Source organism: Idiotropiscis lumnitzeri, chromosome 2, assembly GCF_059441095.1.
Source record: "Idiotropiscis lumnitzeri isolate Australia: NSW breed Sydney's pygmy pipehorse chromosome 2, RoL_Ilum_1.0, whole genome shotgun sequence".
NCBI classification, from domain to species: domain Eukaryota; kingdom Metazoa; phylum Chordata; class Actinopteri; order Syngnathiformes; family Syngnathidae; genus Idiotropiscis; species Idiotropiscis lumnitzeri.
Genome location: NC_142392.1, coordinates 26,979,848 through 27,001,280, shown reverse-complemented (window position 1 = coordinate 27,001,280; position 21,433 = coordinate 26,979,848). Strand labels below are relative to the sequence as shown.

The 21,433-nt window shown below is 41.7% G+C and overlaps 1 protein-coding gene across 1 annotated transcript in view; it reads left to right on the top strand.

Moving 5' to 3' along the window:
- The window catches only part of LOC148342148 (uncharacterized), a 47,050-nt gene extending 27,996 nt beyond the window's left edge, over positions 1-19,054 (top strand). The window contains exons 5-8 of the mRNA XM_088284763.1: positions 243-1,165; positions 4,480-5,379; positions 7,059-7,241; positions 19,037-19,054. Coding sequence (XP_088140889.1) covers positions 243-1,165; positions 4,480-5,379; positions 7,059-7,241; positions 19,037-19,054 — 2,024 coding nt within the window. The remainder of the gene's footprint in view (positions 1-242; positions 1,166-4,479; positions 5,380-7,058; positions 7,242-19,036) is intronic.
- Positions 19,055-21,433: the final 2,379 nt, after the last annotated feature.

Below are 21,433 nucleotides of genomic sequence, written 5' to 3'. Positions count from 1 at the left end.
AGGGGCGGAGCCTCCAAGCAGCAGCTCAAGTCATTACGTGACAACAGAAGGTGATGAAGACCACCGGGGGCCATCACAAGCACAAAATGAGGACACATTATCAAATGCTCATGATGATGATGATGATGATAATGAGCAAACTAAAGGTGAAAGGGCATGTCACACTGACTCATTATCTTCAAAGTTGTCTTTAAAAGGGCACAGAAAAACACACAGTGGTGAAAAACCTTTTTCATGCTCAGTTTGTGGCAAAAGCTTTTCTTTTAAGCAAAATTTAAAAACACATACACGATTACACACTGGAGAAAAACCTTTTTCATGCTCAGTTTGTGGAAAAAGCTTCTCTCAAAAGACACATTTAACAAGCCACGCAACAACACACAGTGGAGAAAAACCTTTTTCCTGCCCAGTTTGTGGCAAGAGTTTCTCTCGAAGGTCTCATTTAATAATTCACTCAAGAACACACAGTGGTGAAAACCCCTTTTCATGCTCAGTTTGTGGAAAATGCTTCTCTCAAAAGGCAAGTTTAACAGAACACACAAGAAAACACACGGGAGAAAAACCTTTTTCCTGCTCAGTTTGTGGCAAGGGTTTCTCTCGAAGGTCTCATTTAACAATCCACTCAGGAACACACAGTGGAGAAAAACCTTTTTCCTGCTCAGTTTGTGGCAAGAGTTTCTCTCGAAGGTCTCATTTAACAAGCCACTCAAGAACACACAGTGGTGAAAACCCTTTTTCATGCTCAGTTTGTGGAAAATGCTTCTCTCAAAAGGCAAGTTTAACAGTACACACAAGAAAACACACTGGAGAAAAACCTTTTTCATGCTCAGTTTGTGGAAAATGCTTCTCTCAAAAGGCAAGTTTAAAAAAACATACACGATTACACACTGGAGAAAAACCTTTTTCATGCTCAGTTTGTGGAAAAAGCTTCTCTCGAAAGACACATTTAACAAGCCACACAAGAAAGCACAGTGGAGAAAAACCATTTTCCTGCTCAGTTTGTAGGAAAGGTTTCACTCAAAAATCAACTTTAACAAATCATACAAGAACACACAGTGCAGAAAAACCCTTTTCCTGCTCAGTTTGTGGAAAGAGTTTCTATCGTAAGTCGCTTTTAACGAGCCACACAAGAACACACGCTGGAGACAAGCCATTCAGTTGCAGCGTTTGTGCTAAAAAATTCTTTTCTAAAATCGGTGCTGAGAGTCACAATTGTGCTGGCGAGAAAAGCAGCGATCCTTGAAGCTTAAAAAAAAGAAAACAAAAAACTGAAGGAACTGACTCTTTGTGGTAAGATGTAAATTTTGATTTTGAATAAAATATGATCTATTGAATTTTGCAAAGCTTTTTTATTGACATAAAGCCAATGTGATCTGTGCCAGAAGAAGCAATGTGTCTGAGTGATGATGATTTGTTTTGGTGTTTACAGCAAACATGTCAATAAAATAAATTGCCTTTGCCTGGAATAACATTTTTTAACATTATGCTTTTTAGTTGTCTTTTTCATCGTACTTAATGGAAAAGGTGTGAGAAGAAACTCTGCTTATGAAATCGTTACCTTCCACAATCATCAATAAAATCACTTCTTCCACTTGCTCAACTGGCTTTCATTACGCTGTGAAAAGGTGAAAAACTGAACTAGAAGTTGAACTATAAAAAGAACCAGAAAGACAAACGCAAATCGGCTCAGTTTCTCTCAAAGGTTTTAGGATGTCAGGAGTTGGCAACTTGATGGCGACTGGAGTCAGCGCTGGTTTTCTCGCTGTGTTTGGCTGGCTCGTATATGTATGGTCCATTGAACAAAACTCAAACTCTTCAAATATGCCCTCCCATACATTTAATATTTCACTTTCTGAATAAATTTCTGACTGGCTAAAACCTCTTTCTAGGTTGAGCTCTATCAAGTGTTTGGGGTTTGTTGCTTAGCAGAATCTCACTTTGGAAAAAAACTATCATTTTGTCAAATACAGTGAAACCCCGCTACTTCGCGTTTCACCTTTCGCGGGTTCAGTGCTTCGCGGGTCTAAAAAATAATCGGGGACATTGTAGTTTCGCCGAGCGGCAGAAGCGGGCGCTGAAGCGGTTAGACGGCCGGCGTGCGCCGAAGAGGAGAGTGGACGAAGAAGAGAGTCGACGAAGAAGAGCAGGTTCCCCCGGACACAATTGATGGCGACGTTTCGCGCGGTTCAGACCGTATCAGAGCTCCGGCCGGCGTGCGTGGCAGTTAAGCCGTAGATGAGCACCTTCCCCGGGCACGGGCGGTGCCAAGCGGGCCCTAAGTTTAACCGAATGGAAGCTCCCGAGGAGGAGGGCATGCTCGCGTCACAGTAAGCCGAAGAGGAGCACCTTCCGCCCGGGCACCGGCGGAGCGCGAGGCTGTCAGTTATGAATGAATAAATAAATAAATGAAGAATGCCACCTTTCATTTCACTGTCATGATCTGTGCCTGTCATGCCGCGTGTTTTTGTTTTTTCAGCTGTGTGGGCGTTCCTCCAGCGATCGTCTCGCGCCATGCCGTCAGCTGCTGCGAAACGCGCTGATTACACTGACTATATAGTGATTATAATAAATATCTTTGTATCACCACCTTTTTTCCCGGGTCTGCGTTTGGAGAGTCCTGTTCAATCCTCCAGCTCTGCTGGAGGATCATAACATTCACAGGGCACACCGGACGGCGTACCAGCAGGTAAAAGTCGAAGTAATTAAATAAATACAAAAAGAAGTAATTGAATAAATACAAAAATAATGGCTGGGGAATAAAAAAATAATAAGTTTTAATAATAATTCTTTTTGTTATAACATGAATTTCACTCTCTCTCTCGCTACCAGTGTGTGTATATATATATATATATATATATATTTTTTTTTTTTAAGCATTTTGGAAGGTGTGCTGCTACTTCGCACCTATATATATTTATATATATATTTATATATAGATATAGAAGTATTTATATACAGTGTTTTTTTTTTTTTGAAGGTGCGACACTACTTCGCGGATTTTCAGTTTTCGCGGGTGGTCTCGGTCCCCATTAACCGCGATAACCGGGGGTTCACTGTATACAGTCATAATTCAAATATGTCAACATGAAAGTCAGAGTGAAAGTGTTGTTGCTTAATGCTTATGTGTAGGGATTTTGTCTCTTCAAACGTAATTTTGTTTTAAATTGTATTTAGAAAGAGAAATTTTAGTAAAAAGGGGAATGTTGGAACGTACTAGCAGGCTAAAAGTCATTTTGGGGAAAAAAAAACTAAACAAACGTAAATCATGCAATAAATAGTGACTATGATGCCAGGGCCCCTTTAATTCTTTTTGGTATTGTAGTGTATTTTCACAAGGTCTGACATAGACAACTTATTTTATGGCCATGACAACTGTTGCTTTGAACTCCCTCAGGGCTTCCTGACTCCCCCTTTGACACGTAGATTGCCGCCCTGAGAGGCACGAGACTTTAACTTTATTTACGGGGGGTCAGGAAGCAGAACAGGGGTTATCTGCGTCCCAGGGAGGGGGTTTACAAAAGAGGGGTCTGGCGCCGGGAAGTCGCACCTTCGCGGAGTCTGTGCCCCGCAGCCATGGGGGCAGTTTGAGGAGTCAGCTAAGAGACAGCTGGATAAAATGCATATGCAATAAGGGAAAATTAGATATTCATGTCCTTTGTTTGCCTTCCCTATAAGAAGGGAAGGCGCGAGGAGGGGACACCTTTTTTCTTTTGGGAACTTCTGACATCAGCTGAGATCAATAAAATCTTCTTCCAACCACCGGTGTGTGTCAGAAGTTTTTTCCATCACCAAGCCAACCTTGCCTGGCGACCTGTCCGGAGGGGAGCTGAGCCAGACCCGCACATCAACAGCGGAAATTTACCACAGTATCCAGATTATAATGGAAGCAAAAAGTACCCACGATGAAACTATCTCGAAATGCAAAAAGAAATACTTGTAAACATATTTCTCGAAAAGGATTTCTATTCTATTAATGACATGTTGCGATGGCCCCCATCAATATGTTAGGGTCCCACAACAGGTGTTCCATCAGACGCACACAATAGCCTGTGTGTGCTAACTTCAGCTCGCTTCCGGAAACGTCTGTGACCATGTCAGGAATGAAATCGGGCATTAGCCGCAGCGTGCTTCCTTTTTAAATGCTTCTTTTATCACTGTTGTGCTGCTAGGAAAGGGAGGTTTACTGCGTCTGACGTAATTTTGTGAAATGTCCCCATGGTCCGGTCCAAATCGGGGTCGCACGCATTGCTCCGTATGCGGCAGGCACAAGTCAAGGTAGTCCGGTAGAAACAATATAAGACAAAGTTGCCGCCTGAGCTTTGACTTGACCAAACCAAATTTGTCTTTTTGTGTCCTGCAGACGTCAGTGAATACGATCTCCGTTCCGTGAAAGAGGAGCCAGACTTGACTCACATCAAAAAGGAGGAAGAGGAGGAGGAGGAGATCAACAAGTCACCAGTGAACGTTGTCCCTATAAAGACTGAAGATGAAAACAAGGATGAGAGTGAGGACAACAGAGGGCCGGAGCCGACAAGCAGCAGCTCAAGTCATCACGTGACAACAGAAGGTGATGAAGACCACTGGGGGCCATCACAAGCACATAGTGAGGACACATTATCAGATGCTCTTGACGATGATGATGATACTAATGATGATGATGGGCATGGCAAAGGTGAAAGGGCATGTCACACTGACAATTGGGTATGTTCTCAGTGTGGGAAATCATCAACTTCAAAGTTGTCTTTAAAACGGCACACAAGAACACACAGTGGAGAAAAACCCTTTTCATGCTCAATTTGCGGTAAATGCTTCACTCAAAAGTCTCATTTAGTAAGGCACACAAGAACACACAGTGGAGAAAAACCCTTTTCATGCTCAGTTTGTGGCAAAAGCTTCTCTCGAAAGTTTGATCTAACAATCCACACAAGAACACGCAGTGGAGAAAAACCTCTTTCCTGCTCAATTTGCGGTAAATGCTTCACTCAAAAGTCTCTAGTAAGGCACACAAGAACACACAGTGGAGAAAAACCCTTTTCATGCTCAGTTTGTGGCAAATGCTTCTCTCGAAAGTCTCATTTAGTAAGGCACACAAGAACGCACACTGGAGAAAAACCTTTTTCTTGCTCAGTTTGTGGCAAAAGCTTCTCTCGAATGTTTGAGATAACAATCCACACAAGAACGCACAGTGGAGAAAAACCTTTTTCTTGCTCAGTTTGTGGGAAATGCTTCTCTCAAAAGGCACATTTAACAGAACACGCAAGAACCCATAGTGGAGAAAAACCTTTTTCCTGCTCAGTTTGTAGGAAAAGTTTCACTCAAAAATCAACTTTAACAAGGCACGCAAGAACGCACGGTGGCGAAAAACCCTTTTCCTGCTCAGTTTGTGGAAAGAGTTTCTATCGTAAGTCGTATTTAACGAGCCACACAAGAACACACACTGGAGACAAGCCATTCAGTTGCAGGGTTTGTGCTAAAAAATTATTTTCTAAAAATGGTGCTGAGAGTCACAATTGTGCTGGTGAGAATTGCAGCGATCCTTGAAGCTTAAAAAAAGACAACAAAAAACTGAAGGAACTGACTCTTTGTGGTAAGATGTAAATGTGATTTTGAATCAAATATGTTATATTGAATTTTGCAAAGCTTTTTTATTGACATTAAGCCAATGTGATCAGTGTCAGAAGAACCATTGTGTCTGAGTGATGATGAGTTTTTTGTGTGTTTACATCAAACATGTAAAGGAAATTAATTGCCTTTGCCTGGAACAACATTTGTTAACGTTATGCTTTTCAGTTGTCTTTTTAATCATACTTAATGGAAAAGGTGTGAGAAGAAACGGTGCTTATGAAATCGGTGCCTTCCACAATCATCAATAAAATCACTTGTTCCACTTGATCAACTGGCCTTCATTACGCTGTGTGAAAAGGTGAAAAACTGAACTAGAAGTTGAACTATAAAAAGAACCAGAAAGAGAAACGCAAATAGTCTCAGTTTCTCTCAAAGGTTTTGGAATGTCAGGAGTTGGCAACTTGATGGCGACTGGAATCAGTGCTGGTTTTCTCGCTGTGTTTGGCTGGCTCGTATATGTATGGTTCATTGAACATAACTCAAACTCTTCAAATATGCCCTCACATACATTTAATATTTCACTTTCTGAATAAATTTCTGACTTGCTAAAACCACTTTCTAGATTGAGCTCTATCAAGCGTTTGGGGTTTGTTGCTAAGCAGGATCTCACTTCGGAAAAAACGTATAATTTTGTCAAATATACCAAATTTTTTTTTTCATGCTATATTATATTTTTTATACATTGGATTACCTTATTTTCGCAGTCATCAGGCGCACTTTAAAGTCCTGAAACTCGTCCAAGAAAGCCAGGGCGCCTTTTGAGGTGGAGCGCCCATTATGTGGACCAAGTGCAACAAGTGCACTGCTGGGCTGACTGCAAACATTTACTGCATGCACACCGCTTTTATAGAGAGAGAAGGCGGGCGTGGCTAACGACAGCAGGGGGCGTGAGAAGGGAACGATGGGCGTGAACGACAACAGGCGGATATGAGAGGGAGATGGGCGTGAATGACAATGCAAAGGCACCCCCCTAGTGCAAAGCAGCCCCGATGCCTCTATGTATACCAGGTGCAACACGTTGCTCAGGCAATTAATCAGCAAAAATGGCATCAATGAAGAGACACTCTTACGAAGCACAGTTCAAGCTGCAAGCTATCAGCTACGCAAATGTTCATGGGAATCGAGCAGCTGCGAGGGAATTAAAAATCAACGAATCCATGGTTCGCAAGTGGAGGAAGCAGGAAGACAGACTCCGCCAAGTCAAGAAAACTACACTGAGTTTTCGTGGAAGCAAGGCAAGGTGGCCCGTGTTGGAAGACCAGCTCGAGCAATGGATTGCTGCTCACAGAACAGCTGGGAGAAGCGTATCTACCATCACCATTCGACAGAGGGCAGTAATGCTTGCTGGCGAATTGAACATCGAACACTTCCAAGGAGGGGCGTCTTGGTGTTTTCGTTTTATGAAACGGCGCCATCTATCCATCCGGGCAAAGACGACCGTCGCACAGCAACTCCCAGAGGATTACAAGGAGAAGATGGTCGCCTTCCGCTCTTACTGCAGCAAAAAGATTGCCGACAAACGTATCCAGCCCAGTCACATCACCAATATGGACGAGGTGCCGCTGACTTTCGACATCCCGGCGAGCCGCACTGTGGAGAAGAAGGGGGTCAGCACGGTAGCAATCCACACAACGGGACACGAGAAGTCGGCTTTTACTGTTGTCCTAGCTTGCCATCCTAACGGACAAAAATTACCAGCTATGGTGATTTTTAAGCGGAAGACGCTGCCGAAAGAGAAGTTTCCTGCCTGCGTTATCATCAAGGCCAATCAAAAGGGCTGGATGGGCGAGGACAAAATGAGAGAGTGGCTGAGTGAGGTGTACGTAAAGAGACCCGTTGGTTTTTTCCATGCGTCACCGTCGCTGTTGGTCTGTGACTCCATGCGTGCCCATCTGACAGCCGCTGTGAAAAACCAAGTCACGCATATGAACTCAGGGCTTGACAAAGGAACTCCAACCACTCGACATTAGTATAAACAGGGCGTTCAAAGTGAAGTTGCGTGCTGCGTGGGAGCGATGGATGGCGGAGGGCGAACACAGCTTCACAAAGACTGGGAGACAGCGAAGAGCAAGTTATGCCACAATTTGCGAGTGGATTGTAGCTGCTTGGACGAACGTGTCTGCTAGCTCTATTGTAAGAGCTTTCGCGAAAACCGGCATTACATCCGAGGAGCCGCTCAGCAGCGACACAGAATCGGACAATGACGAGAGGGAACCTGGCGTGTTTGTGGGAGAATTTGCCCAACTATTTCTATCTGATACGGAAGACGATGATTTTGAAGGATTTGTGGATGACTGATCAATATTAATGTGAGTACATTGTTAAATAAAATACAACCAAACTCAGTTTTGCTCCTGTTGCCTTTTTAAAAACAGCTAGCCACGCTAGCCGTGCTATCTTCTGTTTTAGTGTGCATGCATGTTAACTAAGCTAGTGTATGGTAATCTGGGAGGTGTAATTTTGCTGGGCCTACACTATTATGCTATTCAGTTGATTTGGGGTGATAGTTTTAGTTTTGATGTAACTTCGTGACCGCACATCGTTTGTTGATTAGTGACTTGCTCACGCCGGCATTGTGTCGGCATCCCATCTGAGGGGCTGCGCCGCAGCGAGACGGCGAGGCGGACTGATAATGACTCTCGTGTTTAGTGGAGAACTGTCCCTCTGTTTATCTTGGATAGAGAAGAAAGGGACTAAGGACAACTTCAGCACGTTGTTAAGAGCTAAAATAAAATACCACAGAACTCCCGCTGCCATTTTAAAAACACGTGAGCGCGACTGAGCAGCTAGCGCGACTGCTCGGTTGCTTGGTTCTGTTTGCGCCCAATGATACGGTGCGTTCTATCTATGTATCAAATACAGAAATAGCACCCTCACCTGGGACTGCGCCCTTTGATACGCCGCATCTCTCCAGCCATGACGACATGAACAGGAACAAGCGCTGGAAGGAAACGCCCCCACTCCAGCTGGGCAAACACAAAACAAAAACGGACCATGACACAAAAGGATCAGGTTTTGGGGATAGGTTTTAATTGAAACATTTTATGATCATGTTTAAAGAAAATCTTTAGAACAGGAGATGTCTAGCAATTGATGAGAAGTTTGCCAAGTATAAAGTTGGATTAAATAGTTCGGCAGCTGATTTATTAATTGATGTGTATCAAATGTAACAAAGGTGGACGACAGATGTTTTATGACTATGCGACACCAGCCCTGACATGACAACTTTTAAGGGACAAGACAGCATTCCAGAAATACCAGACTAACATCCGCATCTATGAGCTGTTTGACGTCACAGGTGCAGGATCGTCAGCTGAGTCCAGGAGGAACAGGAGAAACGATTTCACGGAGACTGAATGGGAAAATTCACAAACGCACAGTGGTAAACTTTGGCATATGCTGGCTAAATTGAGGCTAAATTAGCGCCGAGGGAGGGGTCTCTGTGTGGAATTGGAAAGTATCTTTTTGGTAAATGAAAGTCTGACAGAAAAAGTGTTTGTATGTTTAAGTGGTTTGAGTGAATGTTTAAGGGACGGGCCTCAGGAAAGAAACCTGATTGAGGGCACCGGTAAGCCCGAACAGCACGTAGGATGCAATGGGCGGACAGGCCTGATCAACCTGAATCCCTATTGCACTCCCAAGTACTGATTTTCAAATTGTTATTGGAGACAGATTGGACTAATCAAATTCAAGCATCAAGTGAATGATGTCAGGAACTGTCCTTACTTGAGGCCGAGGCCAGACCTACAGAGCAGCATGATGTTGCTGTGTCTTTCAGGTGGGGAGGGGAGGAGACAGGCCTGGTCTATGTGGCCAGGTCGAGACGTGAATGGAGTGAGACTTCCGGCAGTGACCCATCCAATAATGTCGTCATTCCGCAGCTGTTCTAGTTGGCCGTCCTCAGGGTGTGTCCTTCCGGTTATGGACATCATGTGAAACAGTCCATCAATGAAAAAATGCTAATCAGTCTCAGGAGAACACATTTTTTTTTACATCATTTTGCACGACATCAGAAAAGGAAAATGTGGGATTGGATTTAGGAGTGTTACTAAAAATTGTTGTACTTGCATGTTTAGGTGGCCAAGAGAGATAAAAAAAAAGGGGGGGGGGCAGCTAATGCATTCAGCTCCCATTGCACCTGCGCCTTCCGCTTCTGCTGCTCCTAGGCAAGGTTCGGGTGACGCGGCACCACAGCAGACTGGCTGTCCGTACCCGGCCGGTCAACGAGGGGAACAGAGGTAGGGGTGGTTATAGACGGGGGTTGTGAGGGGCGTGTGCTCTTGCTGCGGGGTCACTGGGTGATGAACTGTCCATACCGAGCCACTTCCTGGAATGTGCCATCTCTGGTCCGGTGCCATTCCTGTCGCCCAGAGCTCAACCAGCGCAGGGGGCGCCACCGTTACCCACTCCCAACGCACTCTTGACACCGACCCGCTGGTACCCCATTCCATGACAGGGGGCCGCGGAGCTTTAGCGTTCGAGGACTGGCAGGTCCCTGCATTCAGGGGACGGTGGATGGACAAGTTTTCGATGGTGCTTGATACTGGGGTGAAATATTCCACGCGCTGTGAGCTCTTTCCACATCTCCCAGTGAGTAACAACACGATCCTCCTTGTGGACTCTCGAGATTGCCTGAGTCACTGCCATTGACTGAACGAACACTGGAATTCGAGTGGCATTTCCGGATGGGACTGAACTTGACTGTGCACATCCGTTGGGGGGAGCATATGTGGTGCTCTCCTCCATTCCACTGGCTGAACTGAAACATCTGAGGGCAGCTCTGAAACCTGGTTCTCCATCCTCCCGCGGTGGGTATGCCCTGTTCCTGCTCCAACCTCCACCCATTCACCAATTGACCCAGTACATTGTACACTGTACATATGATCGCACACATGATTTGGTTTATCAAAATGCATTCATTCAAATTTAGTCAGGAGTTCATCTTGCATTAGGATTATATATGTGTTATGTCTACCGTCGTTGCCTCGCATGCGTGCCTTGTCCATGAGCAGCAGAAATGGTATGAATTGTTTACTTTCGCCAAGCCACAAATCACATTGACTATTGATGCGCGTCTTCATACTAAAGATCTAGGCCCCATGGTAAAGCGGTGTGTAGAGGCGGTTGGCTGGGTTCAGACGTCTATTACATGTTGAATACTCTGCGTCACAAACAGGGTATCATACTTCAGCACCCACTACAAATTCTTCGGTTTTGGGAACGTGACTAAATTTCAAAATTTCACGAAACGGGTCACTCGGGAGAGGTAGCTCTGTGTGCGTCTCTGCCGGAGGGGTTGTGGACACGGGGCCCGACTGATTTTGGGCTCTGCTCCACAGCTCCCCCAATTGTTTTACTGTCTCTACACCCTCGCCCAGTTGACAGAACAGAGTTGGCACAGCCTGGAGGTGGAGGGAGGCCTTCGGGAGACAATAGGAGGTGAAGACTGCAGCGGTTCTTGGAGCTGTCTACGTCTTGGAGAGCACCTATTCTTCCCGTAAATTAATTTGGTATCTGCGTAATTCTAGTTTGGGATTTTTATTTTTTTATTTTTATCATAAATGGTAACTATTTCATTTGGTTTGCTTTGAAGATTTGCCAAAAAACGGTCAAAATTGGAGCGTTAGCTCAGGGCTTAATTTATAATCTCTAAACAGTTAGATATTTGAACTCAGTGAACTAAATTTTCTTTAATTCAGGAATAATTTGCCCATCTTGCAAAGCCAAATTCTAACATTGTGCCATATTAGCTGGATATCATTCGGACATTAATGCGAACCAACACTTCTGGATTGTGGTGATTATCAGCAAAACTAAATGTATACGTTGGAAAATTGTTTCTGGGGGCAATGCCTGTGAGGATGCCACTGTCTAAATTATATTCAAAAAAAGCTTTTACAACAGTCTGGGAATTGAAATAGATATAAAATTTGGTGGGTCTATGTTAATTACAATATCTTATTCAAGTGCCTGATACAAGCTTCACAAACAAGTTTAAAAAGGTGATTCAGTGCAATTAATGATGGTTGTGTTGCGATTTAGTTAAGAAATTTAATTGCGGGACGGCACTCATTAATTTGTTACTTTTTGTTGTCTCATATAACTTTGATTGGGATCAACGGGGGGTCATAGTATATTTCTTGCCGCATGCATTTTTTGTGGCCACAGGTTGCGTTTTCATTTTCATGGTAAAATATTTTTCGGCGGGGATTAAAGGATTGTATTACGATTACTGGCATTATTTTAAACACATACGGGACAGAATGTCGATTATCAAAGTTAGCAGGTTCATATATACTGAATATTTTAAACATTGATGAAACAAGAAGCATTTATCAAATGAAACTAGAAGCACGGGTCACAAGAATAACTGGGATTGTAGTCCTGATGTTTTCTGATTTATTATATTTTTCTCATATGCTAAATTTATAGTACTTAGTTTAAATGTGTGAACTTTATTGAAATTCTCAGTAGTGAGAACAAATTTGCACACATAGCATTTCCATGACTTGCATTCACAGCACTTCATGGACAAATACGATGAAGCACATTCTCCACATTGGCTGTAGAGATGCAAACATACCAAATTTGGCACTAGAGGTGTCACATAGACACTATCGCAAAAAATACATTCCGAAAGACAGTCGGAGCACACGCACATACACACGCACACATGCACACCGACGAGATTCCAGAGCAATGCCAGCTGGAGAGACGGAGAGACTGCCCGCCGGAGAAGGCCAGCCTTGGCGTGCCAGTCTTGGGGACCAGACGGGAATCAACTATCCAGACGATGACTAACCTGGGGAGGACCTTCCCTTGGACGTGGACCCGTGCCGTGGGAAGGAGCGAGGACGACCAATTCAACCTACATTACCCTTGACATAAAAAAACTCCTATAAAAACTGAAGCTGGGATGAAAGATGGCGCGCATTTTTCGACTGTGCTCGCCCGAGTGCAGTTTCTCGTGAGATTAAGAAAAAGCCGCCCAGATATCTGTCTTTGTACTATTTCCTGAACTCCAGAAATTGAAGAAACTAAATATCGGAACTCTAATCAGTTGTTGAGTCTTTATTTGACCCTTTTCTTCTTGAGTACAAAAAAACGAACACACATTGGAGTAAGTTTGGCTTTTAAAGGTTGATTTACTAACTACTTCTCATTTCCACGGTGACCCAACCCAACAGTAACTGTAATGATAGCAGTTATATCATTAGTCACTAGTTGGCAGTATTGCCTGACGTGTGTTTGGTTACCAGACGAACAAGTGTGTCTGCACATTGACGAGAATGCAAGTCAGTAAATAAAGATGAACAAGCTTGCAGCATCACGTTACCTGCGTGACTTCTTAAGATAGAAGCCAGAACATTACATGGTACCAGGTCGCGGGTCAAGAAAAGGACTGACGCGAGATGGACTCCGTAAGGCCACCAGAAGCGCTGAAAATGACGGGAAATGTGGACGCGAGTTGGCGGGCTTTCAAGCAACAATTCCTGCTCTACCTTGCCGACGTGGGAGTCGGAAACAGAGCGGACGAAAGAAAAATAGCCCTTTTGCGAACCAATGCCGGAGCCGAGGCCATCGAGGTATTCAACACCTTTGTTTATGATGAACCCGAAGATAAAGACAAGTTTGAAAAGGTCCTGTGAATTTAATTGCAGATACACTTGCAAGGACATTTTCAAGTCGGACATTTCAAGAGAAGCTATATCGTCCAACACTCACTTAGTGGTACGTAAGTGTGTTTCTGGATATTATTTGTCCAGCCGTGGTGTCATAAATTATGGTATTTTGATGGGTATTTATTCAAGTAGGACGAAGTAGGACTTCTTTGAAGGCACAGGTGTGAAATGCACTGAAGTAACTTAAAAATTAAAAGTAAAAAAAATTACGATTGTTTAAGAATGTGCAAGAAAGAAAAATGTTGACAAATGTTGAAAATAATTATATTTTCCAGGAGGTATTTATTTCTTTTTTGTTTATTCATTCAATTCGATACTTATTTCAATACTTGAGTCTTATTTTTCTTTCAATATGAAGTATATTTTGTCTTTGAAGTGTGGGTTCTTGCTGCCTTCCGGAGAGGCAGCCGAGCAAGGCTGGATTGGTGATGGAAAAGAACTGGTTCGAAAAAGATTTTATTCTCGTCACATGCTGATGTCAAAAGAAGTCTCCCCAAAAACGTGCGAGCCCCCTCTCAGACATTCCCTTCTTATCGGGAATGCCCAAATCGGACATGAATATCTAATTTTCCCTTGTTGCATATGCATTCCCATCACGCTAGTCTTTGGGATTTCCCTCCAAAAGTCCCCCAGAGGGAGAGCAGATGCGTCTCCCCGTTGATACGACCAGTCTACTCGTGACCACCTTAAATTACTCTCATACCCTGGAAGGTCACTGACCTGGCGAGAGAATTAAAATTTATTTCAATGTATATTTAAGCTTGCTTATATAATACTACAATATTTATTCAATTATTTTTATGTGAAATTATATCAATATTAATTTAAACCTTTTTATTTCACTCTTGAATATTTCTGAACAAATTTGTTCATTTGAATATGTATGCAATTTAAATTATTGCATCTATCCAGCCATTTTCTGCCGCTCATCCGGGGTCGGGTAATTGAATTTATTTAATATAATTCAATATTTATTTCAAGATTAGGACTCTTCTCAATTAGTTTAATATTTATAAAATGTTTCTATATTTCTTATTAATTGAATTAAGTCTGTATGTGGTTTCCAATTTTAATATTTCCCTATATCAATATATAAATAATCCAATGTATAAAAAATATAATATCGCATGAAAAAAAAATATCTGGTATATTTGACAAAATTTTTTCCAAAGTGAGATTCTGCTTAGCAACAAACCCCAAACACTTGATAGAGCTCAACCTAGAAAGTGTTTTTAGCAAGTCAGAAATTTATTCAGAAAGCGAAATATTAAATGTATGTGAGGGGACATTTGAAGAGTTTGAGTTTTGTTCAATGGACCATACATATACGAGCCAGCCAAACACAGCGAGAAAACCAGCGCTGACTCCAGTCGCCATCAAGTTGCCAACTCCTGACATTCCAAAACCTTTGAGAGAAACTGAGACGATTTGCGTTTCTCTTTCATGTTCTTTTTAGAGTTCAACTTCTAGTTCAGTTTTTCACCTTTTCACAGTGTAATGAAGGCCAGTTGAGCAAGTTGGACAAGTGATTTTATTGATGATTGTGGAAGGCAACGATTTCATAAGCACCGTTTCTTCTCACACCTTTTCCATTAAGTACGATTAAAAAGACAACTGAAAAGCATAACGTTAACAAATGTTATTCCAGGCAAAGGCAATTAATTTCATTTACATCTTGATGTAAAATCACAAAAAAAAAAGATCATCATCACACAAACACATTGATAATTCTGGCTCTGATTCCATTGGCTTAATGTCAATAAAAGAGCTTTGCAAAATTAAATTTTTCAGATTTTATTCAAAATCAAAATTTACATCTTACCACAAAGAGTCAGTTCCTTCAGTTTTTTGTTGTCTTTTTTTAAACTTCAAGGATTGCTGCAATTCTCACCAGCACAATCGTGTCTCTCAGCACTACGTTGAGTGAAGAATTTTTTTGCACAAACGCTGCAACTGAATGGCTTGTCTCCACTGTGTGCTCTTGTGTGGCGTCGTAAATACGACTTTTGAGAGAAACTCTTGCCACAAATTGAGCAGAAAAAAGGTTTTTCACCAGTGTGTGTTCTTGTGTGTTTTGTGAAACTTGCCTTATGAGAGAAGCTTTTGCCACATACTGAGCAAGAAAAAGGGTTTTCTCCAGTGTGTGTTCTTGTGTGACAAGTTAAATTTGACTTTACAGAGAAGCGTCTACCACAAACTGAGCAGGGAAAAGGGTTTTCTCCAGTGTGCTTTCTTGTGTGGCTTGTTAAACTTGACTTTTGTGAGAAGCATTTTCCACAAACTGAGCAAGAAAAGGGTTTTTCTCCACTGTGTGTTCTTGTGTGTTCTGTTAAACTTGACTTTTGAGAGAAGCATTTTCCACAAACGGAGCAAGAAAAAGGTTTTTCTCCACTGTGCTTTCTTGTGTGATATGTTAAATGTCCCTTTTCAGAGAATCCTTTGCCACAAACTGAGCAAGAAAAAGGTTTTTCTCCACTGTGCGTTCTTGTGTGCCTTACTAAATGAGACTTCCGAGAGAAGCTTTTGCCACAAACTGAGCAAGAAAAAGGTTTTTCTCCACTGTGCGTTCCTGTGTGCCTTACTAAATGAGACTTCCGAGAGAAGCTTTTGCCGCAAACTGAGCAAGAAAAAGGTTTTTCTCCACTGTGCATTCTTGTGTGGATTGTTAAATCAAACTTTTGATAGAAGCTTTTGCCACAAACTGAGCAAGAAAAAGGTTTTTCTCCACTGTGCATTCTTGTGTGCCTTACTAAATGAGACTTTTGAGAGAAGCTTTTGCCACATACTGAGCAGGTAAAAGATGTTTCTCCACTGTGTGTTCTTGTGTGGATTGATAAATGAAACTTTCGAGAGAAGCTTTTGCCACAAACCGAGCAAGAAAAAGGTTTTTCACCACTGTGAGTTTTTCCGTGCCCTTTTAAAGACAGCTTTGAAGTGAATGAGTCAGTGTGACATGCCCTTTCACCTTTGGCTTGCCCATCATCATCATCATCATCATCGTCATGAGCGTCTGATAATGTGTCCTTATTATGTACTTGTGATGGCCCCCAGTGGTCTTCATCACCTTCTGTTATCACGTGATGACTTGAGCTGCTGCTTGTAGGCTCCGCCCCTTTGTTGTCGTCACTCTCATACTTGTTTTCATCTTCAGTCTTGATAGGGAGAACGTTCACTGGTGACTTGTTGATCTCCTCCTCCTCCTTCTTTTTGATGTGAGTCAAGTCTGGCTCCTCTTTCACAGAAAGGAAATCGTTTTCACTGACGTCTGCAGGACACAGAAAGACAAATTTGGTTTGGTCAAGTCAAACCTCATGCGTCGACTTTGTCTTATATTGTTTCTACCGTGCTACCTTTACTTGTGCCTGCCGCATACGGAGCAATGCGTGGTCCCCAACTTGGACCGGACCATGGGGGCATTTCACAAAATTACGTCCTACGATGTAAACCTCCCTTTAGCAGCACAACTGTGCTCAACGAGCATTTAAAAAGGAAGCACGTTGCAGCTGATGCCCGATTTCATTCCTGACATAGTCACAGACGTTTCTGGAATATGTATGATAATTCAACTAAGATACACCATAATATTTTAAGAGTTCACTGAATTATTTTGGAACTGCAATGATGCTTAACAGCCATAGGGTGTCAGTAATGAGTAATAAAGGAACACAAGACCGCCCACTGATACATCATCATTGACATTTGCATAAATTATCAAGAACTTTGACTTGTGGGGGAGATGCAAACCACCTGGGCCACAGGAACTTTATTACCAGGAAATAAATGTTCCTGGCCTTGTTGGTAGAAAAGGGGGTTGTGACGTTCTCCCTTTTTAAGCCCATAGTAAGACAAAGATGCAGATGGATTCCTTGCAGCATGCGCTTGTTCACTGATAAGATCCGTGCAACCTTGGGTGGATGCATTCAATGTATTTTAATTGTTTGGATGAGGTGAAACTATGCACACGTGCACAGAACAGTGCAGGGCCACCCGAGGTTCATTGACCGAGCCAGTAAAAAGTTAATAAATAAATAATACCAAAACGTACTTGATTTTTTAAAAAAAAACTTAATATTTTGTGTTTTATTCACTAAAATTGATCAACCGCCATTTACCTTTTCGCGGCAGTGTGCACATTTTTAGTAAGAAATTGCTTGAACAAAATATAAAAACCAGAAAATGTAAAGTGTTAAATAATCAGTTCAAATTTTATACTGGGAAAAACATGGAGTTCACCCCCCACTATTGGTTATTCTTTGGCAAACGTTTTCCGCACTGATTTCATTTGGCATCAACAAATGTTCAGCAACCCGGCAAGTAAATGGCAATATTTAAAAAAAAAACGGCAATAACCTTGAACGATTTCCCCAAACAACTTAATGTTGTGATGCATATTTTTAACGATAGAAAGTCGTTCTTTACAAAGCAAATGAGAGTAAAACGTGTACAAACCTGCTTCGTTTTCTTCTTTTATTCTACAAAGTTCCTCTTTGTCCTTGGGTGTCGTTCTTTCGCACATTTTCAAATGATGAATCCAAAAAATCCGCAATTGATCTCTGCTTGGCGATGAGTCATGTGCCTCTTTTCGTTAGCGGCTAGCTAGCTAACAAGATAAGCTAAGAAGCTAAGCTAACTACGCCGAAAAGCATCAACGCGCGAAGATGAGGTTATCGGGACACAAAGACTTAATGAATTATATCGTAGTCCTTTAGAGTAGCACTGGACATTCTGTGAGAAATTTACAGTCAGTTCTACACTAAATCAGAAGAATTTAGCGGTGGGTGTTTTTGTTTCGGTGTGGACGGGTCGGTGGATGTGGTCGAGGCCCTTTTTTTTTTTTTTTTTTGAACAAACTTTATTGAACATTTTGAATAGACAGTACAACAGTATCACAAGTTCACTTCAGGTATTAAACTAACATATACATTTTCATCCTTAAATAGAATTCACAACGAAGGGTAATGAATGTAGAAAAAAATGTATAATATAAAATAAAATAAAATAAAAATACACAGTAAAACAGGAACAATGTCTCTGGATATATGTAATTAAGGCTTTTAAAGGAAAAAGGCATTCAAAAATGTCAATATCTTGTTGCTTTTCTTGTTGTTAATTAATTTTGTGGTCGAGGCCCTTCGGAAGCTGCGTGCTTGCTTATGACGTCATGCTTCAAGTGCGTATTTTTCAAATATCTTTCTTTGCCTCTGTGTTTGGTTTTACCCATGGATGTTCTATTTTAATATATATTTTATATAATATTTAAATTCGGTTGATACAAAAAATAACAAAATAATTAAATTAACGCCACATTGGCAAGTCAGCTCTGACGTCACTTCCGCCTATGCCCGAGAAGCCGCTGCTGCTCCAGCAGGGGGACGTTTCCGTTTCTCCGACCGAACTTGCAACAATGCTGTGGTTCACTCGGGCTGCGAGATTGTATGAATATAATGTCTGCATATACTAGCAGTGCTTCTCTATTATTTCACGCCCGTCCCTACCAAGAGGAAAAAGATTCCCGCCCCCCACCACCAATTTTTTTTCTGCCTTTGTAGATTGAGATTAGATTGTCAATAAAATATCCCTTAACTAAGATAAATTGATAAGAAATATAATTTTGAGAACTATTATAGTGAGGATCTCGAAACTCAGTACTCTGTTGTGCAAATATTGATGACAGTATGGCAGTTGAAATGAGTACACACGACTGACTACGAACATGTCTTTTTTCCAAGACTGCCAACAACAACTGAAGGACAATCAGAAATTGGCGCCCACAACATTCACATGAATACGCCCCCACCCGGGATGCCTACTGGGTCAGAGGCATGGTCGTAATGTCCGCCACAATAGGACAAATATTTGTCATGTCATGTCATTATCCACACTGCTTATCCTGTACAGGGTCGCGGGAGGATGTGTTCGTTTTTTGTACTCAAGAAGAAAAGGGTCAAATAAAGACTCAACAACTGATTAGAGTTCCGATATTTAGTTTCTTCAATTTCTGGAGTTCAGGAAATAGTACAAAGACAGATATCTGGGCGGCTTTTTCTTAATCTCACGAGAAAACTGCACTCGGGCGAGCACAGTCGAAAAATGCACGCCATCTTTCAGCCCAGCTTCAGTTTTTATAGGAGTTTTTTTATGTCAAGGGTCATGTAGGTTGAATCAGTCGGCCTCGCTCGGGTCCACGTCCAAGGGAAGGTCCTCCCCAGGTTAGTCTGGATAGTTGATTCCCGTCTGGTCCCCAAGACTGGCACGCCAAGGCTGGCCTTCTCCGGCGGGCAGTCTCTCCGTCTCTCTCCTCTCTGGCATTCCTCTGGAATCTTGTCGGTGTGCATGTGCACGTGTATATGCAGGTGTATGTAAGTGTCTGTGTGTGTCCATGCATATGTGCATGTGCTCTGATCTCCAATTCTTTTTTTCGGAATGTGTTTTTCTTTTGATAGCGTCTATGTGAGTCCTCCAGTGCCCAATTTGGTATGTTTGCATCTCTACAGCCAATGTGGAGAATGTGCTTCGTCGAATTTGTCCATGAAGTGCTGTGAATGCAAGTCATGGAAATGCTATGTGTGCAAATTTGTTCTCACGACCCAAAATTTCAAAAAAGTTCACACATTTAAACTAAGTACTCTAAATTTAGCATGAGAAAAATATAATAAATCAGAAAACAGGACTACAATCCCAGTTATTCTTGTGACCCGTGCTTCTACTTTCATCTGATAAATGCTTTTTGTTTCATCAATGTTTAACATATTCCGTAAATATGAACCTGCTAAATTAAATAATTGACCTTCTGTCCCGTAAGTGGGCGCGGACAAGGGCATGAACGAGCTCAGAGAGCGGTCTTGACAGTCCGTAACGGAGCAATGCACCGCCAATGAGTTGTCGGAGTGAGGTGTTCAAATAGTCCAGTAATTAGGGGAGCAGATGGGCATCAGGTGTGTGAGGGTAACGGGGAACAGGTGCGTGGCTGGTGGGGAACGAGTGCTGGAGGGAACGCCCCACTCAGCTGACTAAATAAACAGAATGAGCACATGGCAGGAAGGTGAAGAAAATAATAACAAAAACACTGACATGACCGACACGGGTTATGACAGCAGTATTTTTTATCATTGCAGCATTTCATTAATTTTCTCTCTGTACCATAGACAGACATTCGGAGTGTTTCCTTACACTTGTAAATGTTGTGGGATGTAAGTGTGTATATACACATGGGGATTTGTGTATTTACGTATATACTGTTTATATTCGCATAGGTTTGCTTTTTCTGAATGTCTGCTGCTAATGTCATACATTAACGGCTACATTGCACCGCCGCCTCTGTGTGATCTATATCTTTGCTGCTGTAACACTGCAAATTTCCCCATTGTGGGACTATTGAAGGACATCTTTATCTTTATCTTTAAAAACCTTGTGTTGGTGCTTGCTAAATAATTTTCCATAAGATTAAGATTGAACAAAATGGTGAAACAAAAATTTAAAAAGTAAATACTGTAACGATTAAACATTGAATACTAAATTATTCCTAAAACAGATCAATGAATCTTGAAATTAATCGTGAATTATTGCAGTTTCATAAATACTGAAACAAATAATTAAATATTACAGTACTTTAAATAAATACCAAAATCATTTTCAAACACAATAACAGTTAAGTAATGAAACAGTGACATATTTTCATTTAAAATTCACAACCACATCGCAACCTGTTGAAAAACCCTGTAAAAAGGCAAATGTGCAAATATGTTGACATAAAGTATCACTTTATCACGTCAACTGTTAATAATAGGGAAATACATTTGGAATACTATCCAACCAACAACATGGTGTCAGATGTGAAAACAAAACCAGCAACAAAAGTCATATTCAATACATCTCTCAAGTTCATATTTGGGAACTAAAATTGTAGCTGCCGTCAAAGGCAAATCTAATTTGTTTCATTCCTTTATTTAGTAGTTTAATGCGGTTCAAAAGTACACAGAATAAATCCATTATTTTGTGTTTATAATATAAAGTAAGTTATAATTTTCAGCTGTTTTGGTTTCATATTGTAGTAAAGGGGGGAACTTGTTTTTTTTGTTCCACATGTGTGGGATGTTGTTTAGGGACGTAGTCATAGATGCACACAA